The 16,322-nt window shown below is 42.1% G+C and overlaps 1 protein-coding gene across 1 annotated transcript in view; it reads left to right on the forward strand.

The window, feature by feature from the left end:
• The window catches only part of LOC140485640 (insulin-like growth factor-binding protein-like 1), an 80,280-nt gene extending 70,476 nt beyond the window's left edge, over window positions 1-9,804 (forward strand). Inside the window, exon 5 of the mRNA XM_072583995.1 lies at window positions 9,028-9,804. Within this exon, the coding sequence (XP_072440096.1) occupies window positions 9,028-9,065 (38 nt within the window). The 3' untranslated portion in view covers window positions 9,066-9,804. The remainder of the gene's footprint in view (window positions 1-9,027) is intronic.
• The last annotated feature ends 6,518 nt before the right edge of the window (window positions 9,805-16,322 follow it).

The following is a 16,322-nucleotide window of genomic DNA, read 5'->3' on the forward strand; positions in this document are numbered from 1 at the left end:
TATGCCACACTCAATTCTACAATAATACACAGCCAGATGGACCAAATTAATGTGCCTGGATCATGGCACATGCTGCAGCAATATGAGTAGGGAAATGAATATAAAAATTGGTTTCCTGGTGCCCTCCTTATGTCTAATTATTGGAAATACAAATCCATTACTCAAAAGATATTCTGCCCTTAAACTGCAGTTATCCCTTGGTTTTGGTGCTTCTGCCATTACCATCAAACTTTGCTACTTCTGTTGTTTGCCGTGGCTCGTGGCCCTGATGATGAGATTCGAACCTTACCTTGGGATAGCTTGTAAAAGGTCACGGATGACAACTGAGGTTTAAAACGACCCTTCATTGGCAGATAGTACACTACCTACACTTTTAACACTGACCAAAACCAACAGCAGAAATCTGATGTTTACAATTGTACTTCCTAGTCTCAAACACATTATTAATCCAAAGTCATAGAACATAGAACAATACAGCACAGAACAGGCCCTTCGGCCCACGATGTTGTGCCGAACTTCTATCCTAGATTAAGCACCCATCCATGTACCTATCCAAATGCCGCTTAAAGGTCGCCAATGAATCTGACTCTACCACTCCCACGGGCAGCGCATTCCATGCCCCCACCACTCTCTGGGTAAAGAACCCACCCCTGACATCTCCCCTATACCTTCCACCCTTCACCTTAAATTTATGTCCCCTTGTAACACTCTGTTGTACCCGGGGAAAAAGTTTCTGACTGTCTACTCTATCTATTCCTCTGATCATCTTATAAACCTCTATCAAGTCACCCCTCATCCTTCGCCGTTCCAATGAGAAAAGGCCGAGAACTCTCAACCTATCCTCGTACGACCTACTCTCCATTCCAGGCAACATCCTGGTAAATCTTCTCTGCACCCTCTCCAAAGCTTCCACATCTTTCCTAAAGTGAGGCGACCAGAACTGCACACAGTACTCCAAATGTGGCCTAACCAAAGTCCTGTACAGCTGCAACATCACCTCACGACTCTTGAATTCAATCCCTCTGCTAATGAACGATAATACTCCATAGGCCTTCTTACAAACTCTATCCACCTGAGTGGCAACCTTCAAAGATCTATGTACATAGACCCCAAGATCCCTCTGTTCCTCCACCTGACCAAGAACCCTACCATTAACCCTGTATTCCGCATTCTTATTTGTTCTTCCAAAATGGACAACCTCACACTTGGCAGGGTTGAACTCCATCTGCCACTCCTCAGCCCAGCTCTGCATCATATCTAAGTCCCTCTGCAGCCGACAACAGCCCTCCTCACTGTCCACAACTCCACCTATCTTTGTATCATCTGAAAATTTACTGACCCACCCTTCGACTCCCTCATCTAAGTCATTAATAAAAATTACAAACAGCAGAGGACCCAGAACTGATCCCTGCGGAACTCCACTTGTAACTGGACTCCATGCTGAATATTTACCATCTACCACCACTCTCTGACTTCGACCGGTTAGCCAGTTTTCTATCCAATTGGCCAAATTTCCCTCTATCCCATGCCTCCTGACTTTCCGCATAAGCCTACCATGGGGAACCTTATCAAATGCCTTACTAAAATCCATGTACACTACATCCACTGCTCTACCCTCATCCACATGCTTGGTCACCTCCTCGAAGAATTCAATAAGACTTGTAAGGCAAGACCTACCCTTCACAAATCCGTGCTGGCTGTCCCTAATCAAGCAGTGTCTTTCCAGATACTCGTAAATCCTATCCCTCAGTACCCTTTCCATTACTTTGCCTACCACAGAAGTAAGACTAACTGGCCTGTAATTCCTGGGGTTATCCCTATTCCCTTTTTTGAACAGGGGCACAACATTCGCTACTCTCCAGTCCCCTGGTACCACCCCAGTTGCCAGTGAAGACGAGAAGATCATTGCCAACGGTACTGCAATTTCCTCTCTTGCTTCCCACATAATCCTAGGATATATCCCGTCAGGCCCGGGGGACTTGTCTATCCTCAAGTTGTTCAAAATGTCCAACACATCTTCCTTCCTAACAGGTATCTCTTCTAGCTTATCAGTCCGTTTCACACTCTCCTCTTCAACAATACGGTCCCTCTCGTTCGTAAATACTGAAGAGAAGTACTTGTTCAAGACCTCTCCTATCTCTTCCGACTCAATACACAGTCTCCCACCACTGTCCTTGATCGGACCTACCCTCGTTCTCGTCATTCTCAGGTTTCTCACATACGCATAGAATGCCTTGGGGTTATCCTTGATCCTATCCGCCAGGGATTTTTCATGCCCTCTCTTAGCTCTCCTAATCCCTTTCTTCAGGTCCCTTCTGGCTATCCTGTATCCCTCCACTGCTCTGTCTGAACCTTGTTTCCTCAACCTTATGTAAGCCTCCTTCTTCCTCTTTACTAGACATTCAACCTTCCTCGTCAACCAAGGCTCCCTCACATGACCATTTCTTTCCTGCCTGATTGGTACATACATATCAAGGACACGTCGTATCTGCTCCTTGAAAAAGTTCCACATTTCCACCACATCCTTCCCTGACAGCCTATGCTCCCAACGTATGCTCCTCAAATCCTGTCTTACAGCATCGTAATTTCCCTTCCCCCAATTGTAAAAACTTCCTTGTTGTGCGCACCTATCTCTCTCCATAACCAAGGTGAAAGTCACAGAATTGTGGTCGCCATCACCAAAATGTTCACCCACTAACAATCCCGCCACTTGTCCCGGTTCATTACCGAGTACCAAATCCAATATGGCCTCCCCTCTGGTTGGACAATCTACATACTGCGTTAGAAAAGCATCCTGTCATAGAGATGTACAGCACGGAAACAGACTTCTCGGTCCAACTCGTCCATGCCGACCAGATATCCCAACCCAATCTAGTCCCACCTGCCAGCATCCGGCCCATATCCCTCTCACCCTAAACCTATACCCTTTAGGTCTGGACTACCCCACCCCAGGGAAGAGACTTTGTCTATTTATCCTATCCATGCCCCTCATGATTTTATAAACCTCTATAACGTCGCCCCTCAGCCTCCGATGCTCCAGGGAAAACAGCCCCAGCCTGTTCAGCCTCTCCCTATAGCTCAAATCCTCCAACCCTGGCAACATTCTTGCAAATCTTTTCTGAACCCTTTCAAGTTCTGATAGGAAGGAGACCAGAATTGCACGCAATATTCCTTCAGTGGCCTAACCAAATAAAGAATATAATTGACTTAATGAGTAAATAATTTATGATGCCCACAAGAAATGTTTAGTTTTAACTTTCTTCCCTCAGACCCTTTTTTAAATTTCTTCTCTTTCCTTTCTCTCTCCTTTTACTTTTAAATCTGGAATTCTGTGCCTTTCCAATTCTGTTTCTCCCATTCTGACTGTTTTCCCTCATTACATTCTTTTGTCCTGTTTGCTATCTTTCATTATTCATATTTTTCTCCCTTTTTCTATCTCAGTCCATTGCTTCACTCTGGCACGATGAGCAGAGTTTTACAGTGTACACAGTAGACAGCTTGGCAGAAGGGCAGAGGGCTTTAAAATTGGAGCTGATGCCACAGACACAACTTCCAGTGTTTCTCCACCACAACAACCCCACCACAACTTTGGGTGTGGCAAGGTGGCCCGGAAGCAAGGTTAAAGAGATTCAAGTCTCAATCCTCCTACTACTGAAGTGAAAAGGGGTAGTTTTCTTTCTTTACTGGTGCCACCGACCATCAGAGATGCTGTTTCCGGAGTCTAGCCTCCCCAGGTTTCCTGTTCCTCCTCCCGCACATCTCCGAGGCCTTTGACCACAAGACATAGAAGCAGAAGTAGGCCATTTGGCCCATCGAGTCCGCTCTCCCATTCAATGAGATCTGATAGTGACTGATCTGGTAATCCTGAACTCCTCTCTCTTGCCTTTCTCTGCAGCCTGCAACCCTATTGAAGCTTCTCCAGGGCTGCTTGGTGTGACCTCATTGACCTCTTCCTCCAGCTCCTGTGAAGGTCCCCTTTGAGGACTGCCTAAAATCCCAGCAATTGCCACCACTCCTGATGCAAGAAAATGCTAGCCGTTTGATTGGCTGGCAGTGCTCAGAGGAAGGAATTCCTTCCCAGATGCAAGCAAAAGTCTCACCAGAAATCAATTAATACCCCCATGCCCATCCTTCTACACAAGGCTATCTTAAAATCAGCCACAGACAGCTGCCACTAATTTGCCTGCCACATAAGTTATTGGTACAGAAATGAAATTTTCATTTTTTGTTTTATCCTTTTACTTATTAAGTATAACCCAAACCACAAGCAATGACTCCAGGCGGCACAGTGGCTCAGTGGTTAACACTGCTGCCTCACAGCACCAGGCATCCAGGTTCGATGCCATTTTCAGGTGACTCTCTGTGTGGAGTTTGACATTCTCCCTATGTCTATCCGAGGTTCCTCCACCAGTCCAAAGCTGTGAAGGTTAGGTGGATTGGCCATGCTCAATTTTCCATATTGTCCAGGGATGTTCAGGCTGGGTGGATTAGCCATGGGACATGTAGGGTTACAGGGGTAGGCTTTGGGTGGGATGCTCACAGGGTTAACTGGCCTGTTTCCACACTGTAGGGGTTCTATGATTCAATGGAAGAAGGTTCTTACAATAGCTTCTCTTCCTACGAAGAAGCTGATCTATGTTCACTGGTTACACCCAGAAGCATTCCACTTTAATACTTTCCTTCACAAATTTATTACCGAGACCTGTGGTTATAGCGTCATAGAGTCAGAGAGACATACAGCATGGAAACAGACCCTTTGGTCCAACCTGTCCATGCCAACCAGATATCCCAACCCAATCAAGTCCCCCCTGTCAGCACCCAGCCCATATCTCTCCAAACCTTTCCGATTTATATACCCATCCAGATGCCTCTTTGCTGTTGCAATTGTACCAGCCTCCACCACTTCCTTGGCAGCTCATTCCATACACATACCACCCTCTGCATGAAAAAGCTGCCCCTCAAGTTCTGGACTCCCCCACGCCAGGGAAAAGACTTTGCCTATTTACCCTATCCATGTCCCTCATAAGTTTGTAAACCTCTATAAGGTCACCCCTCAGCCTCCGACGCTCCAGGGAAAACAGCCCCAGCCTGTTCAGCCTCTCCCCGTAGCTCAAATCCTCCAACCTTGGCAACATCCTTGTAAATCTTTTCTGAACCCTTTCAAGTTTCACAACATCCTTCCAATAGGAAGGAGACCAAAATTGCACACAATATTCCAACAGTGGCCTAACCAATGTCCTGTCCAGCCTCAACAGGACCTCTCAACTCCTGTAATCAATCCTCTGACCAATAAAGGAAAGCATCGCAAACACCTTCTTCCCTATCCTATCCACCTGCGACTCCACTTTCAAGGAGCTATGAACCTGCACTCCAAGGCTTCTTTGTTCAGCAACACTTCCTAGGACCTTACCATTAAGTGTATGAGTCCTGCTAACATTTATTTTTCCAAAATACAATACCTCACATTTATCTGAATTAAACTCCATCTGCCACTTCTCAGTCCCTTGGCCCATCTCTTCAAGAGCCTGTTGTAATCTGAGGTAACCCTCTTCGCTGTCCACTACACCTCCAATTTTGTTGTCATCTGCAAACTTACTAACTGTACTTCTTACGCTCGCATCCAAATCATTTATGTATATGACAAAAAGTAGAGGACCCAGCACCGATCCTTGTGGCACTCCACTGGTCACAGGCCTCCAGTCTGAAAAACAACCCTCCACAGCCACCCTCTGTCTTCTACCTTTGAGCCAGTTCTGTATCTAAGTGGCTAGTTCTCCCTGTATTCTGTGAGATCTAACCTTGCTAATCCGTCTCCCATGGGGAGCCTTGTCGAACGTCTTACTGAAGTCCATATAGGTCACATTTACTGCTCTGCCCTCATCTTCTATGCACTTTTATAAAAGCAATAAGGCTGAGATTCAAACCAGGAAACCTTTGTAAGAGCAAAGAGCAATGACTTTCTGCCATTTCAAGGAGATTTGATTAATGTTTAAACTGGGCTTCACCACCCCCCTGGAAATAATTGACTTTTTCCTTTTCTTAAAAATGGAGGAATGTTAGTTTCTGTCTGTAATTACCTTGTCATGCGTAAAACTGTTCAAGAACACAGCTTTAAAATCTGTGATTTCTGAGGATGAGTGCCGTTGGCAAATTGTTAGTTGAGATGGAAATTCTGCACGTGTTCTGTTAAAAGAGGATTTTTTTGCGTTATTGGAGCATTTGTGGTTGCTGCTGTGGTGCACATGGACTTTCAAAAGGTATTTAATACAAAAAACTGGTGTGAAAAGTCATAGCTCATTGAATAAAAGGAATGGATACAAAATTTGCTGAGTGACAGGAAGCAAAGAGTAGTACTAAATGGATATTTCTGAAGCAGTGGGAATGTTTGTAGTGGAGTTCCCCAGGGATCTTTTTGCTTTTCCTGATATATATATATATATATATATATATATATTAATATCTAGATCTTGGTATGCAGGGGGCAACTTCTGAGAATGCGAATCATACAAGACCTGGCAGAATTGTAAACTGTGAGGAAGACAGAATAGAGTTTCAAAGTGACATTGCCAGGTTGGTGGAAAAGCCAGGAGGGAGCAGATGAAGTTCAATGCAAAGAGTCATGCTGAGGTGATGTATTTTGGTATAAAGAGCATGAACAGATATTGTAAAATTGTGGTACAATACTTAAGAGGATAGAGAAGCAGAAGGGCTGATGTATATATATCTCCATACATCATTCGGGTTGGCAGGATAGGACAGAGGACAGCGCAGTAAGTAAAGCATACAGTATCGTCGGCTTTATTAAGGGAGGCATAGAATACAATGCAAGGAGGTTATGCTGAATTTAAACAAGACACTTGTTAGTTCTAGAGGAAGGAAATGATTACATTAGAGACAGTGTAGGAGGAATTTACAAGAACTTTTCCAGGGATGAAAAACTTCCATTATGAGAATAGATTGGAGACATTGCAAATGTTTTCATAAAGACCCAGAGGTCTACAGCAGAGAAAATGGCCCTTCAGTCCATGGAGTCTGTGCTGGTCAAAAAGTAGCCACCATAATATTCCTACCCTATTTTCCTGCACTTGGCTCACAGCATTGTCTGCCTTGGCATCACAAGTACACATCTAAATACTGAATCAATGTTATGAAGGTCTTTGCCTCTACCGCTCTTACGGGCAGTGAGTTCCAGATTCCCACCATCCATCCTTTGAGTGAAAACAAGTCCTTCTCATCCTTTCTAAACTCCTGCCCCTTACCTTAAATCTATGCTTTGCATACTTCTTTGTACATCAATCGTGTTCCCCCAAACAACCCCAGTCTATGAGGTTGGTGTGATTCCCTGCTGATGGAGTTAGACCAGATCCTACCTTGCCAACATTCTGGGCAGGACAGTCTGCCATTATCATTACACACTAAACTGTGTATCCATATCAGTAACAAGACTGACCACATCCACCAGAGATCCTGAACCTGCAGCCAGCAATCTGCATGCCATTTGTTGGGTGGTTAGCACTGCTGCCTTACAGCACCAGGGACCCGGGTTCGATTCCATCCTCAAGTGACTGTGATTAGTTCACACATTCTCTGCATGGATTTCCTCTGAGTGCTCTGACTTCCTCCTAGAATCCAAAAGACGTATGGTTTGGATGATTGGTCATGCTAAATTGACCATAGTGTCCAGGGATGTACAGGCTAGGTGGGTTAACAATGGGAAATGCAGGGCTACAGGAATGGGTAGGGGGTTGGGTCTGAGTGAGATATTCTTCAGAGGAGCAGTGCAGACTTGATGGGCTGAATGGCCCTCTTCCACACTCTGGGGATTCGATAATCTCCATTTCCAGGATAGAAAGCGAGATTTACAGTGGAGAAGACTAAACGGAGATCTGATAGAAGTTTTCAAAATCAGAAGAGGGCTGGATAGAGTAGTTAATGAGGAACTATTCCTGCTTGTAAGAGGATCAAGAACCAGATTCAAGGTGATTTGCAAACAGGGCCAGAATGTACTACCTCACAGTGTTAAGGAGGCAGGTTCAATTGAGGTATTCATGAGATAATTATTTGAATAGAAAACATGTACCAAGGCAGGGAAAAGATAGGAGAATGGCAGTAAGTCAGAATGCTGACTGAAGAGCCAGTGCAGACTGGCAAACTGAATGGCCTTCTGTGCTGTCACACTTCTGTTACGACACAGGGTAAACCTCTCTGCTAATTTAAACCAGCCACACAGAAAAAATTCACCTCATACTTTCATCTTTTAAAATTCGAGAGGCAAAGAGCTATCCTAGAGGTCACTACTTAAAGTAAGAATTAACAACTTTAATCTTTAAGTCCAACAGAGAATATTAAAACCAACAACTATTTACAACTACTTTCTCTTCAACCTATCTTTTACCTCCCACTCTACAATATTAGTCTGATTTTAAAAATCCGAATTAAGATTTACAAAAAAAATGTCACATTTCAAAACCAATTTGCCGATTCTCCTTTGAAGATTTTCCTCTGTAGATTCTCTCCAGGTCGGCCTCGGTGTCCTGCTACACAAACTTCCCACAGACAGGTACCTTTCAGAGAGCTCTTCAGCTAGCAGTCTACATTTGTTGGTCTTTGGCAGTTCTCCCCCTAACTTTTCAAAATGTCCAGTTTTATACTCCAAAACAATGGATTGTTTCATTGGTTTTAATATTATCAAAATACTAAATTCAAATTTGATTGGATTTTGGTATCTTGGGGCATAATTTAAACTGATTAGCCAAATTTGAATTTGTTTATGTCTCATGGCAACCCATTCACTGCTATTTGTTTTGACTAAGTGTTACATTATTACCTTGTTCAGAATTCTCTGTGCTTTGTCAGTCCTTGCTAGCTTTTCAACTCTCTTAAAGATAGAGTACACCTCCTCAACTTCATAACTGTTCTGTGATTCTGATAGGGTATAACTGCTGAGCTTTAACGGTTTCGTCTTGGAATTTGATTTGAATTGCTAATTTCTCTGGAAAACTGTTTAATTGCTTTGCACTTTTTCAGGTAAGAAGAGGAATGGTGTCCAAAAAGAAGAAAGCTAAGCCCTGACTCCAAATGTGATCACCATCAACTTCACACTGATAAATCCATACAGTGCTTTTTAGGGATTAGGTAAAGGTGCGATATAACTAACTATATTGCAAATGATGTATTTTGTACCTTTTTTTGACTTTTGTACATTTTATAAGGTAACATTGGTAGGCATAGCATAAAAGTTGCAACTTTCAAAATCTCCAGGGGCTTGAGAATCAAAATCATTTAGTTTTGAACAGAAAGGGGTGACATTGTGAGTATTTAAATCTCATAGCAGCTATGAAATGTGGAGACAGGGTGTAATATGGTAGCACCATAACAAGGGTAATTAGCTATAGTAAATTATTTTTTGCTACATTAACCAATTTTAATCTTTCATCCCTGATAAAATGTTTAACTTTTAAACCACACACTAGGCTGGTCATCTGCAGTGCTGCCAATAGTCTTTTTTATAGATTTCTTTAAAAGCTGTACTTTTATATTTTTAAGGAATTTTATCTTCTAATGTACTGAATTAACAGAGTGGAATCTTTACAACTGCTGAGTTCCCTGCTACAATTTTAATAAAAATTACATCTTGTGAGTTAATGGGTGCTGTCACAGGAAGTATCCAGCTATGGCTAATTCAATATGGAGGCTTTCAAAAAGAACTCCTGAAGCTGTAATGTAACCATGATATGCATACCAATTTAGTTGTCTTTGTTCTGTATTCATTTTGAAATTTTAATAAATCCCTTCTCTTCAAAAGCTTTTCCCTTTATTTATTTTTTGAGTTCTTATTCAATTTATATTTTATTTGTTTGGAGTGACTTTTATTTCTTCCAGTGAAAGGAAGTAATACAGTGAATGTCTCTGCTTTGTTCGAATTGGTTATTACCAAGTTAATATTTTTAGCTTCATGTTCCATCGTAAGAGACGGTGTGAGGCTTGCCAACTGGAGAACTGTTGAAGGTCAAAGATGACATATGTATAAGCTACTGTGTATGCAATACAGCTAAAAAAATGCAGAGTACTTAAGACAGGGTCAGAACAGAAATTGTGGATTGGACAGTTGTATAGCTAGGCGTCAGTTTTGCCAGAGCCAAAGAGATTTATTAAAGGATTCTTATAAAGTTGCCACTGATGATTTTTTTGCTATTAGTGTGGTCATAAACCAGCTAAAAATGTTCTGCAAGAGAACATAGAAAAGTACAGCACAGAACAGACCCTTATGCCCATGATGTTGTGCCGAGACTAAATCCTAATGTAAAATATAGTAACCTAACCTACGCACCCCTCTACCCACTGCTATCTATGTGCATGTCCAGCAGTCACTTAAATGTCCCCAATGACTTCGCTTTCACCACCACAGCTGGCAACACATTCTATGCATTCACAACTCTCTGCATAAAGAACCTACCTCTGACGGCTCCTTTATACCTTCCTCCTAATATCTTCAAACTATGACTCCTCGTACCAGTCAATCCTGCCCTGGGGGAAAGTCTCTGACTATTGACTCTATCTATTCCTCTCATTATTTTGTACACCTCGATCAGGCAGAGTGTGCTGCTTGGATGATGACTGTCTTTGATGACATCTCAGAAGGAGTGGACTTGCTATTATAGGTGACCTGAGGAGCAAATCCATTGACTGAGAAAAGTAAGGGAACTTATGATCCACCATCCGAGATGGAAAGACTGTGATTGCAAATGGTTTCATATTTGTCTTTGGGCTGATAAAATATTTGTAATCTCCTGAGATTGTCTTTGTTGTATCTGCTTTCCATGTATAATTTATAGTTTGCACCATTGTAATTTGCCTATTGATGAATGTTTAATTTACTTGGAATCAGATTGGCAGGTAGGGAGGGGAGGGTTGGAGGTCTTCCTGTAAAATTCTGGCTGATAATCTCTGCTGCGTGGTTTGACTGCTTCTTTCAATGGTTTGTATTATCAGTGATCTTGACAAGTATGAGAAAAGATTAATGAGACATGTAGTGAAATTAATCAAAAGCGAGTCAAGAACTGCCTCCATACCTGGTGGAGATGAAAATGGAAGTGGAATGTAAGAAGGAAAGAAAGAAACAGATTGAAATAAATGATTTCATTTAAAGGTATACACATACAGAACAATTACTCATACAGAGGAAACATGAGATGGCTGGAGCAGTACAACGCAAAAGAAAAAAGCTAACATTACTTAGATTGTCGACATAAACTATTTTATAGAGTCATAGATTTATACAGCATGGAAACCAACCATTCGGCCCAACTTATCCATGCTGACCAGGTATTCTAAACTGATCTAGTCCCATTTGCCAGCATTCAGCACAGAGCCCTCTAACCCTTTCTATTCATGTGCCCATCCAGATGTCTTTTAAATGTTGTAATTATACCAACATTCACCACTTCCTCTGGCAGCTCATTCTATACACATACCACCCTCTGTGTGAAAAAGTTCCTACTCAGGTCCCTTTTAAATATTTCCCTTCCCACCTTAAACCGATTCCCTCTAGTTTTGGACTCCTCTATCCTGGGAAAAAGATCATGGCTATTCACCCAATCCATGTCCCTCATGATCTTATAAACCTCAATAAGGTCACCTCTCCACCTCTGATGCACCAGTGAAAATAATCACAGTTTATTGAGCCTCTCCCTGTAGTTCAAACTCTGCTATCCTGGCAATATCCTTGTAAATCTTTTCTGTCTGCTGGTACTGCTTCCAGGTAAACTATCACCAAATCACATGGACTGGCATTTCTTATTATTCAAAAAAGTTACAATTAATTATTTTGTAATTCAGAAATCAGGTATTGCTGAAAAAAGAGACATGCTGTTGAAACCTCTTATTGTGCAACATACCAAGACAAATACAAAAGAGTAAAATTTCTGTGGGAGTAACAAGTTATTCTCCATGAGGAAAGGAAAATGCCCAAGCAATGCACAATTTTTGAACTAAACAAAACCCTGTGTGATAACATTTTCTGATCATTCTCTGTGGCAATGCCTCTAGCAAACAGAGTTGACCTGCCAACCATCCCTACAGACCCAGGAGATGCAGATGATGCAGGGCCCAGAATTGGGTCTTTTACTGAGAATAAGGAATTTCAAGACACGTGACGATGATGATTGCACATTAGGATTGTTCATCAAATCTACTGCACCAGATAAACCTTCTCATGATTGTAGACTCTAATGGACCATGTGAAAGCTTTGCAGCAAACCCTGTCCCTAAGAAATGGTCAGGGACCAATCAGTGCCTCTTCCTCCATGGAGGCACAGACTACAGTTCTGTTGGAAACTGGGGTGACAATACAGAGAATGTAGATAAGTCAGATTTTAAGGTGAAACTTTATTTGCTTGTCTTCTGTTCTGGATATTGAACCTACCAGAATCCAAGGGTATGATTTGAATCTGATTGTTCTGATGCTCTGGTCAACGCTTAATCTGCAGCCAATACCTAAAATAATTTTATTCAATCATTACCTCATTCCTGTTTGTATGCAACTGGTCACGGTTTGCCTACACTAATGTGGGAATTACACTTCCAAGTACTTATTTGGTTGTGAAGCCCTTTGTGATAAGAAGTGTAATATAACTGGAATTCTTTCTTCTATCATTGCACATTTGAATCGTAGCTTAGCCTAATGATCTTTCAGTGTTTGATAAACTGGCAATGGTTTTAAAAACATTTAAATCCTCAATGCAGTAAGAGATTGTGGCTGCTCCCAGTTCTATGAACTTTCCCAGATTGGGAGGGACAGTAAAGACTTGTGGCATCTTTGTGATGGCTCATTGCCAACATAGTTCACTGGGAGTACATGAACATTCTCCACACAGAAAGAATGTTGTGGATATGTGTAAACAGCCTCGATTGCTGCTTGATTTGATTTATAACCTGAAGCAAAACATCTGACCAAGGGAAAAGAGGTTGGTGCTGAACTGTCAGTTGCAAAATATTTCCATGTGATATCTGCATGAAGTATTATTTGAGAATCAAAAGAGGACAATACATTAATTTAGTAGACCTTTCTTGCCTCATTGATTTTATTCTCCAAAGTTCTCCTCATCTGACATAATGAGACAATTGCCAGTTGCAGCAAAGTCACATGGCCTACGGCGTCAGGCTTTACACAAAGGAACAGTTATCAGCCTGGCTAAGCGTGTACCTCAGGAACTAAAAAAAAGTTGACAACTTTCCTCAAGGTTTTCTAGACGCTCCCAGATTCAGCAGCAATCAGTCTATTCCATTTGTTGCCACAGGGGATGACCTTTAAATCCAGCCCATGGCATTGGGAACCATGGCAACCAGGCAGAATTAATCAAAGGGGAGTGTCACATCATGTGAAAACTTCCCATGATTAAGTTGGAGGAGATAACAGGAAGACCTGCCTGTATGCTGGTGGGATATCAATTGGCTCATTGATCAATGTCAATCCTGAGCCCACCAGAATTCCGTGGAGGCACAAGGAGTAAATCTGAATGGCACAGCTCTCCAGACAGAAAGAAAAAGTCATACTTGCAAATAACACATTCTGGTCCATCTCTTGTATACTTCATCATAGAGCTCCAGGATCAACAATATATTCATTTCCAAGTATTACTGTGTTTTTTTACTGGTTTTGTCCTCTGCTAGTTCTCCTGTCTTTCCTGAAGACCATTAGGTAGGGTTTACTCCTGTCTTCTAGATGAGGGACACTGCTGTCGAATGTACTTAATGCCTGACTAGAGGACCTGACATCAGGAATGAGTGTTGGCTGATGAGAGTTACCCTTTGCCCTTGCCTCATCTTCCTTGATTCCTCTCCCTGCAACCCCCTCAGTCCAGGCATTCCAGAATGGTGTCTGTTCCTGCAGCAACTGATGACAGCCATAGCTCCTGTAACAGAGAGCTCCCATCCTCGGGATCACCAGTGACTCTCAGGTAGGCTTCGCACCCCTGGAGTCTGAGATCCCAAATAAGGACCAACTCTGGCTAGTTAAATGCCTGAACAGTATTTGATTTGATTGGACCCCGCCAATAGAAGTTGTGCATATTCCCAATGGTTCTCCAACCAAATAAACAGGGCTGTGTCAGGAACATTAAATTCTATCCCATGTATTAGAATCATAGAGTCCAACAGCACAGAGACAGGCCTGCTGGCCCAGACTGCTCCATGCCAACCAAAATGTCCGTCCACACTAACCCCATTATCCTGCACTTGGCCCATATCCTTAAATGACAAATTTACAAAACAGAATGTTTCAGGAGTCTTACACCAGGTGAATAATGCTTTCTTTTATAGCATCTCTATTAACATTAGAGCAATACATTATATATGAACCATAACTGTGTAAACTACAATTAGGAAGTAACGTTTCACCCTCGGCATATACACGTGTCTGGAGTTTTTCATTGCAATTTTTTAACCAAAGGTAGAATTGTAGAAGCATCTGTGGATCAAATATCTAACATCCTACACTATAGGTTCAAATTCAAGAGAACCACAAGCACAATGTTGTCTCCCAAGGGCTGGTGATTTCTGTTATTATACCAGCCGTCCCATGGTCAGTGGGACACAGATCCAGGGACCATAGAGATGCCCATCTCTATGATACAATCAGTCCTCATGTCAGCCGTACTTGCAACGCCTTGTATTCAGGACCTAATTGATTTGTACCCACGTGGCTAGTCACTTAAGCAATGTTCTGCATTTGGAAAGCAAAAGCGCTTTTACACAAGACATTACATTGACGTGTTATATGTCCTGGTCAGGCAGACTTATAACAGCATTATAAGTCTGTTGCATTGTTAATAGAGAACAAGGTCCTTTTGTGTCAAACCTTTCAGAGATCACATGAAAAACTCATCTGATCATGAACAAGAAATAAAATACTGTGGATGCTGAAATTTTTCTGTGAAGAAAAAACACAACTGAAGTGCTCAGTAGGCCAGACAGCATTTGTTGAGCAAACAGTCAACATCTTGGGCTTTAACGTTCCTCTTCAGCTGAAGAGCAGGGATATAGAATACAGATAATGGGAAGGGGGCAAAAAATCATTGCAATATCCCCCACCCAATAATCTGGAAAATATACAAGGTGGAGAGTAGAGTATTTAAATAAGAGAAGTGATGCAGGAGACAAAATGTGGTGTAATAAGAGAAAGTGAAGAAATGAAAAATAAATGAGACTTTGAGAGTGTGTGAATAGCTAAAGGGGATGTATATAGAAGGGCAAGCCTAAAAGACTGGCAAACTGAAGCATTATGTACTGGACCAGGAACCTAGTGGAAATGGAAAATGAAGGTTGGCACCAATGATAGTGACCGCTGTGCTAGTAGAACTCTGATTAGGTGGCCCCACACCCACTGTATCACTAACATGTCCTTACTCAATCCACTGATTGTGCTTCCTGTCTACCCATGCCACTCTTCTCTCTGACTGCTTGTAACATCCCACAGTTGGATAGCATCAGGAGCTGATTCATTTCTCATCTAAGCTTCTGCTGGTTTTTAAAGCAGCAAATATGATTCTGCTGTTATAGACTTTGTTTCATTTGAATGCTTTCTGAACTAGATTTGGGTTAGTATTTGGTGGGAAAGTGAGTGACAGTAAAGAGTAGGTGTTCTGATTTTTAAAAAAGTCTGTAGATGGTAGATATTGCTGGTTGGGCCAGCATTTATTGCATATGTGTAATCACCCAGAAGGCAGTTAAGGGTCAGTCCTATTGCTGTAGGTCTGGAGTCACATGTAGGCCAGACCAAGTAAGGATGGCAGTTTCCTTCCCTAAAGGACACTAGTGAACCAGATGGAGTTCTCTTGACAATTGGTAATGGATTCATGGTCATCATTAGACTCTTGCTTCCAGATTTTTAATAAATTCAAATTCCACCTTCTGCCCCAGGATTTGACCCTGGGTCCCCAGAACATTAGCTGGGTCTCTGGATTCAAGGTCCAGTGACAATCCCACTAAGCTATTACCTCCCCTCCCCGATTGGTGGTCTGTGACTAGTAATGTTCCCATCTTTACTTTAACTTCACATTTTCACCATTTTAACAGTAACATGCGTGAAGTAATTAGAAGTTTACACTAATTACAGGCACTAATCACAGGCACTGTGAGCCATGAAGGGGAGTACAATGCTCCAACAGATTCAGCTGGTCTGTGGAAAACTGGCATTAGGAGTTCAATGCAGGAAGTGTCTGATGATCTATCTTAAATCTATGAACATTGTAGCAACAAAGTAATTTCTCAAAATTGGATAATTGTGGAACTACAGACAAGCAAAGTGAATTGTATGTCACAGT

The sequence above is a fragment of the Chiloscyllium punctatum genome, chromosome 14, assembly GCF_047496795.1.
Source record: "Chiloscyllium punctatum isolate Juve2018m chromosome 14, sChiPun1.3, whole genome shotgun sequence".
Lineage (NCBI taxonomy): Eukaryota > Metazoa > Chordata > Chondrichthyes > Orectolobiformes > Hemiscylliidae > Chiloscyllium > Chiloscyllium punctatum.